The sequence below is a fragment of the Trichechus manatus genome, unplaced genomic scaffold, assembly GCF_000243295.1.
Source record: "Trichechus manatus latirostris isolate Lorelei unplaced genomic scaffold, TriManLat1.0 scaffold00086, whole genome shotgun sequence".
Taxonomy (NCBI): Eukaryota; Metazoa; Chordata; class Mammalia; order Sirenia; family Trichechidae; genus Trichechus; species Trichechus manatus.
In genome coordinates this window covers 9,052,437-9,068,632 of record NW_004444022.1, presented here as the reverse complement: position 1 = coordinate 9,068,632, position 16,196 = coordinate 9,052,437, and the positions used below count along the sequence as shown (strand labels likewise).

The window sequence follows — 16,196 nt, the reverse complement described above, 5'->3', positions numbered from 1 at the left end:
ATCTTAGATGGCTGCTCACAGGCTTTTAAGACCCCAGACACTACTCACCAAGGTAGAATGTAGAGCATTGTCTTTATAAGCTGTGTCATTTGGCTGTAATTTTTAAGGAAGCAAATTGCCAGGTCTTTCTTCTGTGGTGTTGCTGGGTGAGTTTGAACCACCAATTTTTAGGTTAGTAAAAAACCAAAAACTCGTTGCTGTTGAGTCAATTCCCACTCATAGTGGCCCTATAGGACAGGGTAGAACTGCCTCAGGGTTTCTAAGGAGCAGCTGGTGAACTCACACTGCTGACCTTTTGGTTAGCAGCCAGGTTCTTAACCACTGAGCCACCTGGGCTCCAAGTCAAGTACAAATTTTAGATATCAACCTAAAAATGTTCCTGGGAGTAGAAAGTTTTACAAAATTACTTTAAAGGGCACGGGAACAAATATTCTGAAGACCATTGCTCTAGGATAGAACTTGCTGATCTTAAGAGTTTATACTTACAAGTTAAAGCTGAGATCTTTTGCAAGGTAATTGTATCAATTTGCATAACCTTCAGATATTCATTTTCTTTGCTAATTGGTCACTGGAATTTGCTAATGAGTTACTTCAATTTCCCAGAAGTTGGAAAATGTTTCTTTTTGCCATGTCTTTAGTGTTCATGGATCCCTGCTTTTTGGTTAGTGCCAAAGGGAAGATCCCAGTCAAATTTAGACCCTTATCTATTCATCAAGTGTTTTTCAAACTCTGAGCTTTTTTTACACCATTTCCTCTGCAAGATGTGCACCCTCCACCCAATCTCCAGCCTCTTATTACCCCATGTCTAGCGTCAGTCAGCTCAAACATTCTTCACAAAGGCCTTCCTTAACCATCCTATCTAAGGTTTCCCCTCTCATACACCTAATTCTCCATCACGGAAGTCTGTGAGTATCCTTCTTCAAACTCACTAGAGTTAGGTACTATAGGTTTATTTCTTTGCTAGTTTATTGTCTGTCTCCTGCACTAGATTGTGAGCTCCATGAGGGCAGGGGATGTATCTGTGTTATTCATCTACATATACTCGAGCATTTAACCAGTGCCCAGTGCATAGTAAGAGCTCCATAAACATCTATTAAGTAAATGAATGGATGAGTGAATTTTCTTCAAACTGTAACAGATATTGTCCTTAATCCAGGCAATGGTGGCTTGGAGCAGGGTGTGACAGCTGTTTCCATGAGCAAAAACTCTATTCAAGCTTTTATACTTTACTTCTATCCTGACTGGTTGGAAAGAATTCCAGACTACCTCAAATTCCCCTGAATTCCTCCTCTTTTTATTCCCTTTCTTTAAAATCTTAAAATGTTGAAATCTCTTCCTATTCTTGACTCACTCCCTCAGTAGTAGATCCAATTCTAAGAAAATGGGGAACTTGGGCCACGTTGGCAAATGAAGAACAGGAAAACCCCTCTTTGTGTTTTCCTCATCTCCAGCTCCAGTTTTGGAGACAGCTTTGTTAGACTCTCACAGAATGCACATGGAATCAATAGCTAAGATAAATTGTCATCAGATCTTCCAGTACAAGATAGCAAGTGCGACAATAAGGCAGAGGCCCTGAATGAAACACACGATTGACGATGGCCCTCTCAAGGAAAACGCCGAGCAGATATAGGGCTTTTCTCTGTCTGCTCCTGCCTGTTCTTATCCTTTCCTGAAATCTTGCTAAGATCAGCTCCTCTTTGTCCCCTTATGCAAGTGTCTTAAGTGCCCGCTATCAGCCCACGTTTTAATAGCACCACATTTGTGAGAGTGAAAGAATAAAATTGTAAGTCTGTATAAATCTAATTTCCTATGTGTATATACATATATAATCACCAGATAACTCACTAAACCTCGCTTTTATGTCATTATGAATCTATATATTCTAAAACTCTGTTACTGTGGAGTCGATTCCGACTCATAGTGACCCTATAGGACAGAGTAGAACTTCAAACTGTCCCAAAGGGTTTCCAAGGAGCAGCTAGCGGATTTGAACTGCTGACCTTTTGGTTAGCAGCTGAGCTCTTGATCACTATACCACTAGGGCTCCAATATATTCTAAGCATAGTTAATGTCAAAAATGGCAATAACTTAAATTTACAAAGGTTTTCACATATGTTATCTCATTTAATTTGATTTATTTTAAATGGAATGACTTGTAGGCAGGGCCACCAAAACCCTTGATGGAAGAGAAGGCTGACAGCAGACTCCTCTGGTTCTGGGTACCTGTCTTCTGCATAGGTGGTATTGTCCTGTGTCAATGTCCAGCACCCACCAAGCCAAGAGTCTACCCAAAACTGCTCTCCCAGGCAAAGCCTATGTCCCAGATCTCTCCTGGCCTGGATTACGTTGCAGCTTGGTAAATAAATCAGAGCTAATCTACGCTAGCTATAACTATAGCTTAGTGTGTTACTCCTACCTAATGACACTTTCATTTTATCAGGGACCTTTCATGCCCTAATGCAAGTATTTCAAGATCTGCCAGACTTAAGGATGTCTTCCACTCTGAATCACACCTTACTTTTAACTGCAATGAGGTAGAAATTAAGGGACATAAACTGATACTCGTGAAGAGTAGATACAAGTAGATACATGCGACTCAAAGGGCAGCTCCTGTCCAGAGGCGAGATGAGAAAGCAGAGAAGGTCAGGAGCTGGTTGAATGTACACAGGAAATCCAGGGTGGAAGGGAGGAGTGTGCTGTCACAGTATAGGGAGAGCAACTAGGGTCATATAACAATGAATGTATAAATTTTTGTATGAGAGACTAATTTGAATTGTAAACGTCCACTTAATGTACAATAATAAAAATAAAAATTAAAAAAAGAAATTAAGGGACATACAAAAAAAGCCTCAAGAAGACAATAGTGACACTAGTCTTAGAATTGCACTTAACTTTTAAGACAGTGGTTCTCAATACGGCCGAAATTGCTTTCTAGGGGGGGTTTTAGAAATGTGAAGTGGTATTTTGGCTTGTTTCTATATTTAGGGGAGGAGGATATTAGGATTTAGTAGGCGGGGTCAGTGCTGAATTTCCTACAATGCCCAGGCCAGTCTCACATAATGGATGGTACCACTAGGCATTCAAATGTGTGAAATATTGGTTTAAATCATCTGAGCCTTTAGGCCTACTCCATTTACATATTAAACACAAAATATTTTTTTGCAAGACTTTGGGTATATATTAACTATACCGCCATTGTTGTCAAGTTGATTCTGATTCACAGTGCTCCTACCGGACAGAGTAGAACTGCCCCATAGGGTTTCCACTGAGCCGCTGGTGGATTTGAACTGCTGACCTTTTGGTCAGCAGCCAAACTCTTAACCACTGCACCACCAGGGCTCCGTATTGAGTATACTAGTTGTTATTCTAGTGCTCACAAAACTTCTGTTTTCATTGTCTTGTACATCTTGATGGAATATCTTCTGATCCATTACTTTTCTTAAATCTAAATGTATTTATAAGTAGGTACAAGCAACTGACTACTTCATTAAGTCTTTTACTGTAGTCAGATCCAAGTATTTATATTTTGAAATAGATATCATTTTATCATGATTTACTTGCTTATTATTTCCCCTTCATACTATAGTTAGAATGTTCTATTGATTTAATAAAATATATAAGCGTAGGTAAATTTTATTTTCTATAAGTTTTCTTTTAGGATAGTAAAGGAGGTGTTATAAAATGTTAATTATAAAAAGGAAACATTTGTTCTCACTAGATTGAGGATTACTGCTTTAAAGAAAGCCCTAGTACATAAAAATTGAAATCTGCGCAAAAAAATTAGAGCAGGTGGTAATTGTTTTCAAAAAACCTTCTTTGCTTTAAAATGAAGCTATATACCATGAGATTCTTTTAAATAGTAAACGTCCCTAGTATATTTAATAGGAGTCTCTTTATCAACCTTCGCCTTCCTTTTTACACTCCCCAGGAGCATATCTAGCCTGTAAATATGGAGTAACTCTACATACTCGTTTCTCTGTAGGAGAGATAAAAAATTAAGCAGCCTAAAAATGTCCACTGCCAAAGTACAGTGGCAAGAAAGGGAGGAGTCTATTTTCTCAAATATAAGCAAAAATACACGCATTTTTTGGTATAATCTTTTTGTTAGACTTTGCTCTATATACCAATCCATCTTCGATTCTGGCAATTGCGCCTGCCATTTCTTGCCTAACTTTGGCTATTTTCTTCTGGGTAATAATTGGTGTAAGTGATGGGATTTAATACTTTCATCAAGATGGACTCACTGAATATTTGTATTCTGCTTATATTGTGCAGCAGCCATATGGGAAGTTGTAGCAAGATTTCAAAAGCAGAAAATAGTAACTGATGAGAAGGCTATTATGTGTGGGTGTTTGGAAGTTATGCCTGAGAGATTAAACAAAGCAAATTCTGTTTTAATAATGATTTGTGCAAAATGGAAACAGGTGATTTTGAACAGATGGTTGAACACATTATAAAGCAAATTTATTCAAAGAAAATTACAGAGTTTAAAGTTCTGATTTATTTTAGCTTTAAACAGTTTTCTTGAAAATCAGAGACAAGAGTTTTTTGTTTTGTTTTTTGGTGGTGGTGGGGAGAAGAGCTGAATTATACAACGGAATGTTTTAGAATAAGCATTCACAATATTGTTCTCTTTTCCCTTTTCTCTCCCAGTGTGTGAGGTTTTGTTTCTTTGCCTTTCTCTTTTCTGCCCTTTCTCTCCCGGTGTCTCTCATTAGCATCTCTTGCACTAACCCTCCCAAGGCCTCATCTAAACTCACCTTTATTGTTGCTTTCTACCCTCTTTTCACCAGGGGAAGTGCATCAAGATGAAATGGGCAAGATCTTTTGACAGCTTGTCTTTACTACTCTGCTGCCAGCAAAGGGAAAAGAGATATTTACATGGTCCATTTCCACAAGCTGCTGGTAAATTTATGGGCTAAGTATCTTTTTAAACAATGATTAATCTCTCTTGAGTGACTAGCTGGCAAACCGCACTGGACTAATATCAACCTATGAGTGAGTAGCTTATTCCTAGATTTAGGCAGAGTTCAACTGAGCCTTCATTTAGGTATTTGGAGGTGGGTTTTTATTGTTTAGTTTTGTTGACACCAACTGCAGAGTGCTGGACACATTAAGCTGAGTCATATGACATTGTCTTTTTTTAGTAAAAAATGGTCAAATATCAGCAATGGCATATGTTCAACCTAACAGATACTCAATACATATTTGTTGATTGGAACTGAATTTCATGCCACTCTATAAAAGTCTTGAGGTAGTGTATAAGAAATGCAGACATACAACAGACTCCCAGGGTAAAAGGGTCACATGGTAAAATTAACTTCCATTTATGGACATTGAGAAGCCTAATACTTGTGGGGTGGCCCTAAAAGAAAAATGATAGATAACAAGGTGGATTAATACACAGTAGGGGTCCCACTATCAGGCACTCCAAATTTCTCACAACGTGCCCCAAAAGAGTGAGAGATGAGAGGGAGTGATTTACAGCGAAGAAAATAGCTACCACAAGGTGGTGCAAAGTCACAGAGAGAATCACGGTGGCTCATCTCTCAAACCTGGGTGGGTCACCCAGGTTTTCTGGATTTAAATCGCAGGTATTCTCCATATCCACCTTTGTGAGGCAAAGTGGCCCCTTAAATATGGGAAAGATAAGGATGTCTGAAAAAGAAAACTATGAAAAGAATAATTGATTTGTTAATTACACGGACTGTCTTAGCTGAAATGCAAAGCCAAGGAGATCCACCAATAGAAAACCATAAGCCAGTCACACACATTTTACTATATTTGAACCAACTTCTCAAGTTTAAAGGAACCGTAAATTCCTAAGAGGGAGCGTGGAGCACTGGAAAGCGCATTCACTTTAGAGGCAGGCAGATAAGGGCTGGAATTTTGGCCCTGCCAGATCTTTAGAAACTTACTTAACGTTTGTGAGATTCCAGATACTCATCTGTAAAATGGGGACAATAACAGCCATCTTGCAGCATGCTTATGAAAGTGTATGTAACATGCTTAGTTTAGTGCAACGTAACCAACCATCAACAATAAAATGGTGGCATAATAATATGAATAAGACATTAACATTCAACAAAAGTTATTGACTGTTTACTTGATACCAGTAAGAAATCAAATATACTGTCTCTGATTTTAAATTGCTTTCTAACAAAGAAGATTTAAAGCTGAGATGATAATAGTAATAACGATAACATTCACTGAGTGTGTACAATGGCCTGGTGTTTTTGTAAGCACTTTTAATGGATTACCTCCTTACGTGCTTGCAACAGCCCTGGGATTTAGGCCCTAATCCCATTTTACACATGAGGAAACACTACAGAGATGCCTTAACATTGATCACATCACTTGGAAAGTGGCAGAGCCAAGATTCACTCCTGGACACCGTCTCTGGGCTCCTACTCACCGAAGTGATTCAGGTCTAAACTCAGTCAACAATTCATTTCTAGGGCCTGCAACAATTCTCTGTTGCCAAGGTATACTTCCCAGGTTGCAAATATGAAACAAATCCCAGTAGTACCATGGATGATACAACTATATTTATATTTGACTACGATTATCAGCTAAGTGGGCAGCCTGCCTCTGGTCTCTCTCTCCCCCATGGTCATCCTTCCACCCTGCCAACAGTTTTCTTTATAAAACTCAAATCTGATCATGACACTTCTCTACTTAAAAGGCTTCCTGCTGTCTGCAGAACTAAGTCCAAGCAGATCAGCAAGACCCACAAGACCTCTCCCAGTTGGCCCTGGCCTTCCTTTTTAGCCTCTGTGTTGGATATTCTGGCTCTTCACCCTATACTCTTACATAAGACAGCTCCACATGAAATCAGGGCAGCCATATTTGGTCCATATTATGGTCCCGTATTGTAGTCTCCTGTGTGGTAAAATGGAAAACAACTTTAAAAAAGAAATTTTTTGTTTTCCCTTTATCTTCTATTCTCTTGACATAATGTGAAAAGATTTACTAAAAATTAAATTTTAAAAAGCTATACAATGAAAAAGAATATGCACACGTTATTAGTTAGAACACACAGACACATTTTTTAAAAAAAATTATTTTTCACCCCCTATCAGAAGCCTAGAAACCCTGGCGGCGTAGTGGTTAAGTGCTACAGCTGCTAACCAAAAAGTCAGCAGTTCGAATCCACCAGGCCCTCCTTGGAAACTCTGTGGGGCAGGTCTACTCTGTCCTATAGGGTTGCTATGAGTCGGAATCAACTTGATGGAAACGGGTTTGGTTTTTTCCTTGGTTTTCCTCAGAAGCCTGGTATTTTATTGGAGGACATCTTGTAATCCTATTTGCAATTTTCCCAGAGTACTATGGAATGGGAGTCCCTGGGTAGTGCAAAAGGCTAAGACACTCTGCTACGAAGTGAGAAGTTGGAAGTTCAAGTCTACCCAGAGGTACCTTGAAAGAAAGGCCTGGCAATCTATTTCAAAAAATCTGCCACTGAAAACCCAAAGGAGCACGGTTCTACTCTGACACATATGGGTAACCATGAGTCTAGTCGAGTCAACTGGCAACTGTTTTTTCCCCCTGGAATGCAACCCTCTCCCTCCCCAAAGTGGCAAACTCCTATTCATCCTTTAAACCTAGTTCAAATAACACTTCTTTGAAAAGCCTGACTCCCTAGAGCTCTCATGTGGTCATTTTTCCTTTCTCAGGGTTACCAAAGCCAGGAGTATTTCTCTTAAGGATTACTGCAATTATACTACAATAGACTACGAAAAGGAGCCCTGGTGGCACACTGGTTAAGCGCTCAGCTGCTAACCTAAAGGTTGGCAGTTTAAACCTACCAGCCTCTTCAAGGACAAAGATATAGCAGTCTGCTTCCATAAAGATTACAGCCTTGGAAACCCTGTGGGGGCAGTTCTACTCTATCCTATAGGGTCACTATGAGTCAGAGTCGACTAGATGGCAACAGGTTTGGTTTTGGGAGTTTTTTTAGACTGTGAAATCCTTTAGGTTAGGGTCCTAATCTCTGACTCTCTAGCTCCCAGTTTGTGTTTGGCCCATAGGAAGAACTTGAAAAGTTATCAGTCACTAGATATACGGAGTAAGTGATCAGAGTCTAAAAGTCCCTACTCTCTGGATCTTGCGAACATTTTGGTATTGGACAGTCTTTGGACACATTACATCGGTAAATCAGGTCCATAATGTTTGCGAAGTGATTTGAAAGGAGCCAGGAAAGGCCTCATGTGGAAAAGTGTCCATCAAACATCTTAAGTGTGACCTGTTCCCACACTGTGCCTTTCCCAGCATCCTAGCTTCTCAACCTACTTCTAAAACCAATAAATAAATAAATAAATAAAAAGTTGCTGTCAAGTCGATTCCGACTCATTGAGACACTACAGGACAAAGTAGAGCTGCCCCATAGGGTTTCCAAGGAGCACCTGGTAAACACTGTGTTACCAGGGCTACTTCTAGGGTGGGAAAACAGACTGTTCAAAGACTGGGCACTTTTCATCACCTTGATTGAAGAACTTCACCCGCCTTTGATTTTTAATAGCCAGGCCGTTCACAGTTCAGTGCTCGGTTTTCCCATTCGCGTCCAACATCTTGGAGTCACATTCCTTTCTATCATCGAGACCTCCAACTCTGGACTTCCCGCTGGATTCTGAAAAGAGCCCCACCCAGAGTTCCCACCCTCCGGCCAAAGACGACTCTTTGGTCAGGAGGAGCTTTCCCGGCTGCTGCCCCAGCCGGCTGGCGCGCGGAGACAAGCCCCACGAGAGGGAACGTGGAGGGCTCCGCCCACGGCCGCCCGGGCTTGGTCCGCAGGGCCGGGCTGCGGTTGGCCACAAGAGGCATCCATCTTCCCCGACGATCCCGGCGTTTCCTCAACGAGCGGGTGTGGGGGCGAGGGCGGAGAAGGGCGAGGGCGGAGAAGAGCATGGGCCGGAGCGTGTCTCCTCCCCCGAGCCCTACCCAGTCTCACTGAGCCTTGCGCTACCGCCGAGGCTGCCGCAGCCCGCAGATCGCTTGCTGGGCGCAGGGAGCCGCGGGCCGTGTGCGCGCCGACAACTTTGCCGCCGCCGGGGGAGCGGCTCTCCCCAGTGCGTGTGCGTGTTGCCGGCGGCCTCCTGGGGGCAGCAGCGGAACAGGAGACGAGGAGAAGGCGGCATCCTCGGCACACCGTGGGGAAGGAGGCAGAAACCCCTCGCGGCGCGGGCTTGGAGACCTGAACTCCGCCGGGGCTGCGCCCAGGGTGCGTTCGAACGTCGCGGCAGCCACCCTCCCGGCCAACAGCAAGGACTTGCCGTAGAATTGTGACTTCTTTTGCCCGCCTGTAGCAGCAGTGTTGACAGGCGGAGGAGCGGCGGCCGAGGTAGCAGCATCCCCAGCCCGGGCGGGACCCGTGAGCTCCGGATCCGGCGGCTAGAGGCAAGAAAGGAGGGTCGCGGCGCCCGAGGTGGGCGCGTTCCCCGGCGCCCGCCCTCCACAGCCTGTTCTGCGTGAGGCGCCCGGTGCGGGTCTGTAACAATGGTGCGGAGCGCCGGCGCGAGCCCCGCGTCCGCCCAGCGGTCGTAGAGGAAGTGGCCCGGCTCTGGGTGGGGTGGGCAGGGAGACGCCCCCCGCTACTCGCTCGCTGGAGTTGCCTGAGCGCCCGGCCTCTCCGGTCACCTCTCGGCTCAGTTCCCGAGGAGATGGTGCCAGCGCCCGGGTTAATCTAGTTTTCGGCTCGCTCCTTTTTTCCTCCTCCTCGTCCTTTACCTCCTGCCGTTGTTGCTGCCGGATTCCCGGCGTGTGGGAGTACAACTCTTTGCCTCTCCAAGGAGACTGGTTTGTGACCACTGAACAGAACTTGCCCATTGAAAGCAAGCCCGAAACAGCTGGATAATGTCCACTCCGAGCAGATTCAAAAAGGACAAAGAGATCATAGCCGAGTATGAAAGTCAAGTCAAAGGTAAGGATGGGAGCGGCTGCCTTGCTCCTTTTGTGTGCCTTCTTGTCATTGTGCTCTTGGAGTTGCATTTCTAACTTGGTGTCTGCGTTGGAAGAGGGTGGCGAGGGACAGCCCTGGCGCCTGGACGAGCCACCCGGGCTTTTGTCCAAGCCAGTCCCAGTCCGATCTTAGTCCCGTAAAACCCACAGGGAGCTTGTAAACCTAGTGGCTTTCCCAGACTGCCAGCCCGCACTTCAGGTGGGGGGAGAACTGGCTTTAACTTAATTAACCACCTTCAGCTGGGCAACTTACATGCGGAGGCAGGCAGCGGCTTGCGGTGGTTTCTGCCCAGTTATGATCATCATTACCGTTTTATTATTTTAAATGATACCATTGTCACAGCACATTTTAAAATCTGGACACCAGGTGGTCTAGAGATTCATTGAGTGACGTCTATTTCAAACGTTTACACTGTTCACTATTAATTTATTTGGGGTGAGCCCCCCTTTTTTTAAAGAAAAAAAAAATACAGCTAGCTGCAAGCCGGGCAGTTACACCAAGCAGCTACTAGTGAAATCCGACTCCTCCTTTATATTGGGCCAGAATTCAGTGCCATCTTTCCCACACGGGAATACTGCTTTATCATTTGCTGGAAACCACTTGCAAGTAAAATGAAGGTTTGAATATTTGATTAGTAGTTTTAATCCATTTACATTTTCAACTAATGAAAGAAACCTAATTAAGATTGATTAAGCATTTTTATTTCCCGTGTCTTGTGGTTTAAAAAACATATTTTCTTTCCAGTACAAGTATCTTGTGCTGCTTCTGAAATGTTTAATAAATATGGGGGGGGGGGGTTCCTCCTCTTTTGTGGTCTCTCCGGGCTACCTTTCCTGATTGAGACAATGAATGGAGTGTGGAGATAGCTGCTGTTCTTTGGAGCACTCAATGCAAAGTTCACAAAGATTGCTGTGGAGACACCTGTGTTTGTATATATACAGTCTTATGAAAGGGCTCCTGAGAAAGGCGTTACTGTACTTGCCTTGGGAAAGGCAGGTGAAGCCTGGGTGTTCTTTTGTGTGGTCAAGTTGTGAACATGCCTGGAATCCTGAGAGAGGACCTGGTGCGGGAATACTGTGTCATCAAGTGTGAGTGTGGACTACTCGTCATGGCCACCAGCAATCACAATGTGCTAGCTCATGGACTTAATGTTTTCTTTAGGGTGACCCTGATACTGGAGTTAACCTAAACATGGTTCAGAAACAGATTTGTATCTGCCTGGAATTAAGATATTTTATACTTATAGGAGCTGTTTATATTAATATGGAAGTTAGATTAGCAGAGAAATAATTTTGGAGGCAGGAAAACTTAATGATAAATGTTACCTTTCTTTTAGAATTTTATCCTAAGATAGGTCTCTTGCTCACAGTCACCATTTCACAGTGCAGTTTTCCCACATGGTTCTTTGTGGCTTGTCTTAAAGCAGTGTTGGTCTGTTTTCCTGCTTCCTGGAATATTGACTTGCTAGTGCTGATTTAGTTATCTCTGCTCTAATGTCATTTGTCCACGATCAAGTCCTCATTTGAAAAAGTATTCTCTTGATTAATTTGATCCAGACTATGAATTCTGTAGTTGGATGCTTGAGAGTATAAGACTTCCACATTGATTAAGAATTAATAAAATGGGATGTATTGCAATGGTGAAAATGTGTCTGTCAAGTCCAATCCAAGGAAACATTCTGAACAAGGTGAAAATTATTTTTGGAACTAATTTTGTCTCACAGAAGGTGGTCTTCTCCCTATTCCCTTATCTCCACCCCCTTACACTTACCCAGGAGTCCTCAGGCTGCTTTGTGACTCTTCATTCTACCTGACTTGCCCTTCTCTTCAGGGTTTGTGTCCCAACTTTATCTACCTTCCCCAGCAAAACTTCCCCATCCTTTGTCTAACCTAAATAATTACAACTATAGGCGAATATGGGAATAGGATAATATAGTGGAGTGGTATCTTACACACATTTAATGGCACAAATTCATTTGTACTTCTAGGCAAAATCAAGAAGAGAGTGGGACAGAAACAGCAGTTAAACAGTGCATGAGGCCAGCTGTCCTAGGCAGTGAGAAGTCCCATCATCAGGATAACATGGGAGACAGGACTCTGGCTTTCTAACTCAGTTTCATTTCCTGAGGGCCTTTCCAAGAGTCAGCATTTTACTCCTACAGAGTACTAGCCTAGTGTTTAAAGATACGTGCTTTTGGAACAACGTACTCTTTAAATTACGTACAGCTACTTCATCTGATGATAAACAAAGAAACTGGCCTGTTCTATTGTTCAAGGAAAACCTTCTCATTAAGAGAGGCTTAAATCTGTTCTCAATGAGTAAAAACCAAATCAGTTGCTGTGGAGTTGACTCCAACTCATGGGGACCGCATGTGTGTCAGAGTAGAAGTGTGCTCCATAGGGGCTTCAGTGGCTGAGTTTTCAAAAGTAGATCATCAGGCCTTTCTTCCAAGGTGCCTCTGCGTGGATTCAAACACAGCCAAGCACGTTAACAGTTTGCAGTACTCGGGGACACCTTCCCAATGAATAAAGCCACGTACATTGGACTCTTATGTCTGAATTGTTGTTGGTGGTTTCAAGAGTTGTTTTGACTATATAACATTTTTTTACCTTCTGACTTAGTACCCAGTACTCTATAGTATTACCATTTCCGACTTTCACCCATTTCCCTGATAACAGTCACATTTAAACACAGAATTTCTGAGATAATATTTTGATTTAAAATCGCAGATGTGAAATTTTGCCACTGTGGCTGGCTGGACAGATTTTGGCAATAGCCTTCATGGGGCTATTCTCAACTCTGAAAAGAACCATCCCAGGTGATAGTGTATAATTTTATGTGTAAGATCAAAAATACATCTAGTTAGATGTATCATGTTGGGCAAGTCACTTAGCCTCTCCCTGTGTTTTGAATTTCTTATCTATAAAATGAAGAGTTTTGGATTTTCTCAACCCTAACAATCTTTGAATCTAATTGAAAATGTCATGTCATTTCATATTAGGCATTTTTTTAAAATTTCAAGCTTTTTTTTCTTTTGACTGTCCTGTTTCAGGGGGTGTAAAAATGGCATGGGACCTTTTCATCTAACTTCACAAGGAGGAAAATTATCAGCAACATCAGCCCCAGGCTGATGCCTATGGGGTGGAGGTCAAACGTATCTCTACCCTTTAACCTTTTTACCAATTCTAACAGCAGCCATCCCACTCCTGGCACTCTCTACTTCTCTGCTGGGTTTGATAATTTATTGCAGTGGCTACAGAGAGCTCACAGACCATACTCACAGTTATGGGATTTATTAGGGAAGTAACAGGTTATAACTCAGGATCAGGAAGCATGTAGGCAAAGTTTCCCTTCCTCGATGCAGTACAGCTTTCTCAGCTCCTCTCGGCCATGCAGGGCTCGTCTCAGCCCCGAGACCAGGCCTTCTCTCTTGGCCCTCAGCCTCGGTTGGGCCTAGCCTTTGCCCTGCTTGCACAAGTGTTACAAGGCTCTTTAGCTCCACTGACAAGTGCCTGGAGGCACCCCATTCCACCAGCGAGCCTCCTGTCCGAAGGCACTCAGTTCTTTCACTCAGTGGGTCATGGGTTGGCACATCCACTGTAGCTGCCCTGCTCTGTGGGCCAGGAAACCCACCTCACTGTCTCACACTGGTCTCCTGGTTCTGGTGCTGCCGTTTCTCTGCTGCTGCTTTGCACTGTCTCTAGTATTACAACTCTTTTTCTCTGTCTCCTGGGTCTAGGAAGTTCTCAGCTCAGGGACCCTGGGTCCAAAAGGTACATTCCACTCATGGCTCTTCCCCCCTCTGCTCTGGGATTGGCTCTCTTTTTAAGCCTAGTGGGATGGCATAACTGACCAATCTGCTTGTTAGGGTTCTATGCACCTTATTTGCATGACCTCACCCTACAAGGGTTCCATATACCTTATTTGCATTATTAGCAGGCTGTCTAACCCCTTGGTGGGCCACAAGCACCTTATTTGCATAGCCCCACCCAATCATTACAAAACCATGAGTGGCTAAAAGAGCCATATTAGGTAATTCACTGCACTGCAGGGGGAGTCATCTTTGCTTTCACTTTTCTCATAACAAATTAAAAACCACTATCAATTGAGCTATCAGGGAATTGATATGTAATGCAATAGAGAATACAGAAAAATAGTAATCATAACCATGTTCACCGAGAAGTACAGCACAGAATTGTAAAAGGGCGGAGAATTGGGAATTATACAAGTAGTTAAAGAATGGATAGGTTTAAATCAGGAATAAAAGGGCCTCAAGCAACAATTTAAAGGAGCATGTTAATTAGGAGAATAGAGACTAACCATTTCATGCATGTTGGTCAACTTGCCAAAGACTTAGAATCAAGAGAACTAAAACTCTTAGTTGTGTGGAACATTAAAAAGTAAACTTGAACCGGTACGAAACTCAAACCAGTTGACTGTGCTACTTGTTCACATCTCTGGCAAAAAGCTCAGAAGTGGAAGAGATTGAAACAAATGGCTAACAGAAGGTTTTAGGATTATCTGTGGATTTTAGTGATCTATGTAATTTTTGTATTCTATAGCAAGAATATTGTGGAACTGTACATATGAGAACCAGAAAAAAAAAAAAAAGGCATTTTGTGAGGTGGAACTCATGGATAAGAGGCTGTGTTTGTTTAAAGTAATGTATGCTATCTAGTTGGTAGTTGCTAAGAATTGACAGTTATTTATCTTCAGTATTTTCCTAGGGATATCCTTATACTCATCTACACATGCAAAATGTACAGGAAGTGCCCAGAAAATCTCTTGTACTTCGACCACTCTGCTGCCTGAAATTCAAATAGTATGTTTTTTAAGCAGATGAAACATGAAGAAATGCTGGTTCAATTTGATATGATCCCACATCATGCCGTAGAGAAAAGTAAAACTGTTATTGTCACTAATATGGAATCTGTATTTACATTTAATGTTCATTCATCCAAAATCATTTAAAAAAATACAATGCCTAGGGCAGCTTCATATGGTGCCCTTTAAGGTCAAGAAAAACAACAGAGTGACTACCTACAAGTGGAAGTTGCTTGATGTTTTGGTGAAACTAATTGAAGCTTCTGCAATAAGCCTTCTTAAGTTGCCCAGAAAACCTGATTAGTTTCACAAACTTAAAAAATATACTCATATTAAGATGCAGTTTTGGAGAACTTTTTTGAGCAAACCATGCCCTTCTGAAACACAATGAGGGTTGGAGTGTAATATAGGATGGTAAGTCTCAAATCTAAAAATGTAGATTGGTTTGCTTACTCCTGTGCTGCCGACGGTATTGGCCAGTTTTAGAGCCAGACATTCTCAACTCTGTTTCTGGTTTTAGACTTTAAGTTTGTGGATTGACCATACTTTTTTCTTACTTCATGCTACCTATTTTCACTCTTAATTTAGACAGCTACGTGTTAAGAGAGTATATGGTATGCCTATTGTTTTTGCAGTTTGATGCTTGAAGGCAAAAGTTGGATATTTCTGTATTTTTGGTCTAGAGTTGTAGTTTACTGACAGTATGTATGTGCTCTCCTGTTGATAGAATGAGAAGAAACAGAACAGAGTGTTTAAGAGCAGGAACTTTCGCATTAGCCGTCCAGTTTTGCTACTTGCTAGATGTATGACTTCTCTAAAACTCAATTTCTTCGTCTGTAAAAATGGAGATAATAATAGTACTGATCTCAGTGTTATTGTGAGAGTTAAGTGAGGTGATTAATTGAAAGTATTTATCGGGCTTGGCAGGCTTGTCACATAGTAAATGGTGAATAAATGTTTGTCATTGCTGTTATCTGTTAAGGTTGGTTTGCTTTACATCTCAACTGCGTCTTGTTACATTCTAACTTAGGTAAGTTTTTTGAAATTCAAGTACATAATCACCAGTCTTGCTACCTGAGTAGATTCCAAAGTAGGTGAATCTTGAATCATCCTGAGAAAATACCATGTATTTTTAGCATGGAGTGAGTTTCATGCTGGAATTAGAAAGGGAAATATAATAGGCAAACCAGGCAGATTCCCAGCTCCTTATAAGGTAGATTTTATTCTGTGACATTATTTTTTGTCAAATGCAAGTAACCAAGCTTTAAAGCAATTTGCTGGGCCTGGACTGCCACATGTTTGCTTACAACTCTTTTTTTTTTTTTTTATTTTTTATTGTACTTCAGGTGAAGGCTTACAGAACAAATAGTTTCTCATGAAACAGAAGTACACATGTTGTTTTATGACATTGGTTAAC

The 16,196-nt window shown here is 42.1% G+C and overlaps 1 protein-coding gene across 2 annotated transcripts in view; it reads left to right on the top strand.

The window, feature by feature from the left end:
- The first annotated feature begins 9,762 nt into the window (after positions 1-9,762).
- The window catches only part of SRGAP1 (SLIT-ROBO Rho GTPase activating protein 1), a 331,342-nt gene continuing 324,908 nt past the window's right edge, over positions 9,763-16,196 (top strand). For both annotated transcript variants that reach the window (XM_004381554.3, XM_023736114.1), the window contains exon 1: positions 9,763-9,916. In XM_004381554.3, the coding sequence (XP_004381611.1) occupies positions 9,850-9,916 (67 nt within the window). In that variant the 5' untranslated portion in view covers positions 9,763-9,849. The remainder of the gene's footprint in view (positions 9,917-16,196) is intronic.